Source organism: Camelina sativa, chromosome 7 (assembly GCF_000633955.1).
Source record: "Camelina sativa cultivar DH55 chromosome 7, Cs, whole genome shotgun sequence".
NCBI classification, from domain to species: Eukaryota; Viridiplantae; Streptophyta; class Magnoliopsida; order Brassicales; family Brassicaceae; genus Camelina; species Camelina sativa.
The window spans coordinates 3,484,811-3,490,734 of NC_025691.1; the positions used below are offsets into that span (position 1 = coordinate 3,484,811).

The following is a 5,924-nucleotide window of genomic DNA, read 5'->3' on the forward strand; positions in this document are numbered from 1 at the left end:
CATCAATCAATGGAAACTGTGCAAAACCAAAGCTACGGATTAAGGTAGATCTGGAGGAGAGTTGTGGACCGACCAGCAGAAATCTCGTGTACAGTTATATTGGAGTCCATATAATCTACTCCAGCCATTGATTGCAAAAAGTAGTCTTTGTCGTTGGATGGCGTTAGCTCGTCAATGGCATCGCGGATGTCTCTGACGGTTTGGTTGGATCTAAAAGGAATATTTACGGACCTACCATCGGCCAAGATGATAGTTATTGTAATAGTAGTCCGCGCAGCTCGAGGCCCCAAAACTATTCTGTCTTGGACGGCAACAGGATCAGGGAATGTCTCAGTGCTTGAATCTTCCTCAACAGCCTTACCCTTAAAGTTAAGACAAAACAAAATACTAAGAAGAGAAGATTGAGAAATGCTAGCAGTACTATATATCAATGTTTTGTTCCCTTTTTTTTGTTTAACTATCATAAATCTTAAGAAAACATGTAAATCCAAGCCAAAGAAAGACCATCAAGACATGCTAGAATGTTAATTCCCTATGAAATACTAAGATCCACATTGCCTGCTTCTGTTTTGAGCTTAGCTTTTAGCAAACACAGCTCGAAGCAAGACCATAGTAAGAAAATGCAGAGGAAGAGAGGGTTACTTACATCCACTTGAGACGACGCCAGTCCAAGAATAGCTACTACGGCGTTTTCTACACCAGCCTCTTTGAGCAACCTTTCTGGCTCGGTCGGATCAACGTCCATCAAACTGTACAAGCAAGTGAATGGCGGAAAAAAGATTCAGAAATGGAAGTTTATAGATCCTTTACAGGACAGGAGAGAGGTACCTACTAAGCATACTTCATAAACCAGCATCTACGGGACTATTCCATACTTCTTGGAGACAAAATCCCAAGTAAAGAAGTGTTAACAAAGAGAAAAAGAAAAGGAAATCACCTAGGCAGACCTCTGGTGACTATCATTCTCATATCAATTGCCGTGGAAATGTCATCCTCTGAGAACCCATCAAAGTAACAGCCGACGGCTTGGTCTATATTCCAGTTGCAGAGTTGAAGGATAGAGATTGCTTTCTCTCTAGTCGCTCCACCAACCGCATCGCAGAATGAGGAGATGAGTTTATCATTCAACTGAGACGGTTGCTCTGGAAAATTCGACGGCGCCTCAGCAGATTCCTCGCTCACCAAAACCTCCGGCAAGGTTTTGGTGCGGCAAGCCTCCACAGCCGGACCCAAATTCCACATGAATCCCTCAAGGTAAAAGAGTGCTTCTTCTCGGGAGACTTTGGTTTCATTGCAGGCTCGATCAATCCAAGTCTCCACCGGTGGCCAACCACTACCTTTCTCCTGGATATTTTGAATCAAAAAATGGAGAAATGCAAGCAGCCTATGCATCAACATTGAGTTACAAAGAAGGCCAAGCCACAGACAGATCATCAAGGTTGCTTATCTCCATATGTAAAACTAAGATTCCCGTTCTTTCATTGCCAGGTCTAATTTGTAAAAACTAAGCTTAGCTTTTTAGCAAACACATCTCAAGATCTTAGCCATATAAGTGCAGAGAAAGAGAAGAAGATTATACTACCTTCGCTTCAGGGATATGTCCTCCTGTCGAGTCAATCTCCATCGAACTGTAACCAAGAAATCACATTCAAAGGAATACACTAAAACCCTAAATTTTCAAGAAATTTCACCACATGAAAATTCGAATCAGAAAAAAAAACCCCCCCCCCAAATCCGTACTCAGAAGAAGAGCTCCCGATTCTGAGTTGTTTAAACTGCGGTGTTGAAATATATCTTCGACGTTTCCCCTGAGGAGGCGTTGGACGGCGCTCGTCGTAGAAATAGACGATGGCTAGGTCTATATTCCAATTGCTGCGCGATAGGTAAGCGTATGCGTCTTCTACTTCCGCTCCAGCAGCCGCTTCGCAAAATCGTCTGATTAGTTGATTTCTCGACTGTTCATCTTGAAGATTCAAACTCCGAAGTGAATCGATCCTTATCGGCGGTGTAGACGACGCCTTCGACGTGGATTTCTCGTTCACCGGCAAAGATTGAACCGTGAGTAACGGGACCGGCAAGGTTTGGCTGCGGCAAGCCTCCATCGCCGAATCCAAATTCCACTGGAATCCGTCGAGGTAACAGATTACTTCTTCATTACACACTCCAAGTTCATCGCAGATTCGTTTCACCGGATCAGCCATCATCGTCGTCATCCCCAATTTGGGCGGGACTTGTACTCTCTCTTTTTGCCCTGAGTTTTTTTTTTGCCAAGAAGACGAAAGATATATTTCTTGTACCAAAACAACGTCGTTTCAATTCCAGTTTAAAACGACATCGTATATATGAGCAAATATATCCACGAAACGAAACATCAAGGGTAAAAAAACCATAATTTGTATCGATATTTAATACTATTTATACACACTTTTTTATTTAAAAACAAAAAAAAAACTGTCGAGAATAAAAACTCCAAGAATATATAAATGGAAAAATGGGTGCAAAATAAAACCACATTTTCTTTTTCTTTTGTTGTATGGATTTTTTTTGAAGAAAAAACTAAAATACTATCTCTTATAAGTTGCAACCAAGCTCACATCTTCTTCTTCGAGTTTCAGCTCTTCAAGCTCTATAAGTCTCGCGAACACACCTACCAAAGGAGCAGTATTGTACGTACAAGCTTCGGTTTGCACGTAGTTATCTCTCCGGTCATCAAATTCATCCCGGTGATCAGGTCCTCCTACCAAAGCCCCGACTAAAACACTCGGATTAGGCTCGGACCGTGCGTACCAATTATCATATCCTTGCGTACATCCAATAAACCCTTTGTGTTCTTTAAAAGAAGCTATAGACGCGCCTCGATGATGAACCCTAGTAGGGTATTTTGGACCGTACCCGACTAGATAACTTGTTTCCATTGGGTTTGATCCTAAAATGTAATCAATTTGAGATTTTGCGAACCCGAGCATCTCTTCAGGAGTTACGGTTCCTTGGTGACACTTGAGATCGGTGTTTGATTTTCGGAGATGGTCGGAATATACGGTTAGGAGGAAAGATGCGGTGGATACGTATTGCATATTGTTCCATTGCCGGATGTAGAGTAAACCGGCTGGAGTTCGCTGGACGTTTGTGCCGTTGATGTTCTTGTTGAGGATTGAGCATAGGTAATGATCCGCCTTTGATTTGTATTGTTGTAAGACTTTAGAATGTTGTTTGTGCTTTTCTTCTTTTAGCAACTGAAAAAATGAGACAACAATTTAAACCATAAATAAATTTCAAAGCAAAACAAGGTAATTAATGTTCATTTGAAAAAGTAGTTTTGCTAATAAAAATATTAACACCTACTCCATATTTTGGCTTTTAAAGCCAAATTGACAAGTGTTTGTCACTTACACATGTCAACTTCAACGTTTTGCTATTTTACTGACTTTGTTACTAACGTCAGTTTTTATTTTTGTTGTTGTTTATCGTTACTTGTTAGCAAGCAATTTTTTTTTAAATGCAAATCAATACTCCATTTAGCACTGATTTTATGGAATCTTCAGCCAGCTAACTTAACTTTTTTATATTAGGTTTACACGATTTAGGCCTATAAAGCAGCAAATAGTATTCCCTCTCTTTTTTGTTTTGGTGAATTAGCAAGTAGGTTTAGAATCACGTGCCGTAAAACAGAACCATTTAAAGAGACGTACCCGCTTAGAGGAACAGAAGCACGTGACGTGGCCTTTAGTTCTGATTCTGCTTCATACTTAACTTTCTTATTGAAAAAAAATGCTACTAATATTTAGTTTTGAAGTATATAATTTATTTGTTGCATACATAGAAAGATAAAATTTGAATAGTTGTTGTATGTAACGTGCGGGTTCACATAATGTTAGAAATTAGAATGTTTTTACTTAACAACCAAAACAAAGTTATACAACTAATATAGTATTTAAATAGTTACTAACCATGGAAGCGAGGAGTTGAACACCGGCGAACTTGACGTCCCAGCTAAACTCGGACATGGCCCAAGACAGGCCACCGAGTTGGTGAGCCATGTCAACCACATAACTCATATAGTGCTCGTTGTCGGTGGCTCGATAAAGCCACGTGGCTCCCCATAAAAGCTCGTCCATGTACCCACTCACCGAGGCATAATAACTTTTCACAACTTTTAGACTCTCATCATATTTTCCTCTGTACTTGTCTCCAAACTCAAACAACTACACCAAATTAAACCATAACCATTACAACTAAAAAAATAAATAAAATGTCGGTTCCAACTGTAACACTACTAAAAAATTAAAAATGTGTATGTACTTACTTGTTGGGCATGGTGCAAGAGAAGGTGAGAGTAATGTGGATTTGTTGAACGGAACACGATCGAAGCTGCTGCCATAGCCGCGGCAGTTTCTCCGGCGATATCTGATCCCGGATTGTTCTCGTCGATCTTAAAAGCTCGCCTTGAAGTCGTCATGTCCTCCGGTCTTTGCCAACAGTAGTGGTCAGTGTCTCCGTCGCCTACTTCGGCCCATAAGACATTTGGGCTCGTGTGAGCCTTGATGAAGTAATCTGTTCCCCACTTGATCGCTTCTAGCGCGTGAGATAACTCGCCGGTGGAAGCCAGTGAGTCACCGTACTCTATCACACTCCAAGACAACATGGTTACAGTAAAAGCCATCGGAAGTCCAAATTTAACATGGTCTCCGGCATCGTGATATCCTCCCACTAAGTCCACCTTTATAACCAAAAAATAAATTAATTAAAGGCACATCACTATATAAAATCAATAATCAATTTCAATAATTAAATTCTCTAGTATTACAATTTTAATTGACTAGATCATTTCAACTAGAGAATAATTTCTCAAAATGGAAAACAACAATTAATTTTGGTATTAATTATAAAATAAGTATCAATGCTAATTAGCTTTTAATGTATTAATTATATAATTTTTTGTTTATTCAGAGATATTTTCAACACTCTTTTTCAAAGTTCAAACTAATAATAGTAGTAAAGTAAAATTAGTAGGAATTTTTCAAAAGAAAATTAAGTGATAAAAATAAAATGGTTTGAGTTTGTTATATAGAGAAAACAAACAAACCCCTTGCTCAAGACCGTCGGTGAGACCAGAGTGATCACGCCACGTGACGCGCTGGTTGTACGGAAGCCGACCTGATCTCTGAGCTTCAAAGTAGAGTAAGCTTTTAGACAATGCATCGCCATAGTCAAAACCTCCGACGTCTGTCTCCGACGAAACGCTATCCAACGCGGCGGAGATGATGGTAATGATCAGAAGAAGGAGGAGGAGAGAATGACGACATTGCTTGTGTCGGTGATATCTGACAGTCATTTTTTAATAGAAGACCTCTCTCTCTAAGTCTCTGTTGGAGAATGAAGAGAGATATAGAGAGAGAGAGAGAAAGCGATGGACTCTTCTCTCACTAAGTCTCTCTCTCTTTCTCTGCTCTCGCAGGAGAGGTTTTTATTTGAAAGCTCTGTGGAGTAGTGGAAGAGAGAGAGAGAAAGAGATGACGTGACTTTTTTTCTACTTTCTTGTTTGTAACTTTTTTGTTTTTTAATCTGAAATATTTCACTTGAGAAAATTAATTAATATGTGTAGTAGACTTTTGCTTTTAAATTCCACATAGTGGTGTAATGTAATGGCCGTAATTTATGCAGCTAGTTATTGCTTTTGTTGTGCTAATTGTAGACGAATTAAATTAAAAAGTTCTTATAAAGTAAATTTTGGATATTCTTTTTCAAAAAAAAAAGTAAATTTAGATATAACGCACTCGTTAGAATTTTGGATTTGTATTGTGAAGGTGTTTTATGAGACTTTTCCTAATGATTTTTTAAAAAAAATGTTACAAAAGGTGGTAATAATTTCAACTTGTTTAGCGATATTGTGGAATTTTTAAAAAGATATAAGAAGGAGAGGAGTC

General features: G+C 39.0%; 2 protein-coding genes across 2 annotated transcripts; both read right to left on the reverse strand.

Moving 5' to 3' along the window:
• Positions 7-2,241, reverse strand: LOC104700152. Its single transcript, XM_010415617.2, has 5 exons — positions 1,741-2,241; positions 1,583-1,628; positions 938-1,344; positions 647-749; positions 7-362 (listed from the first exon to the last, which is right to left on the reverse strand). Exons 1-5 carry the CDS (start codon positions 2,211-2,213, stop codon positions 33-35), a joined length of 1,359 nt encoding a protein of 452 aa, XP_010413919.1. The 5' UTR covers positions 2,214-2,241; the 3' UTR covers positions 7-32.
• LOC104700153 (endoglucanase 11) lies at positions 2,460-5,498 on the reverse strand. The gene is made up of 4 exons (XM_010415618.2): positions 5,084-5,498; positions 4,304-4,717; positions 3,948-4,202; positions 2,460-3,233 (listed from the first exon to the last, which is right to left on the reverse strand). Exons 1-4 carry the CDS (start codon positions 5,330-5,332, stop codon positions 2,565-2,567), a joined length of 1,587 nt encoding a protein of 528 aa, XP_010413920.1. The 5' UTR covers positions 5,333-5,498; the 3' UTR covers positions 2,460-2,564.

Excerpts from the sequence above, each read along its gene's own strand:
- LOC104700152 (XM_010415617.2), bottom strand. The coding sequence starts at position 2,213 with ATGACGACGATGATGGCTGATCCGGTGAAACGAATCTGCGATGAACTT. Across the intron at positions 1,629-1,740 it reads ATCGGGAGCTCTTCTTCTGA|TTCGATGGAGATTGACTCGA; the intron begins GTACGGATTTGG and ends TCTTGGTTACAG. Across the intron at positions 750-937 it reads GTCACCAGAGGTCTGCCTAG|TTTGATGGACGTTGATCCGA; the intron begins GTGATTTCCTTT and ends TTGCTTGTACAG.
- LOC104700153 (XM_010415618.2), bottom strand. The coding sequence starts at position 5,332 with ATGACTGTCAGATATCACCGACACAAGCAATGTCGTCATTCTCTCCTC. Across the intron at positions 4,718-5,083 it reads CCGACGGTCTTGAGCAAGGG|GTGGACTTAGTGGGAGGATA; the intron begins GTTTGTTTGTTT and ends TTGGTTATAAAG. Across the intron at positions 3,234-3,947 it reads TTCAACTCCTCGCTTCCATG|TTGCTAAAAGAAGAAAAGCA; the intron begins GTTAGTAACTAT and ends TCATTTTTTCAG.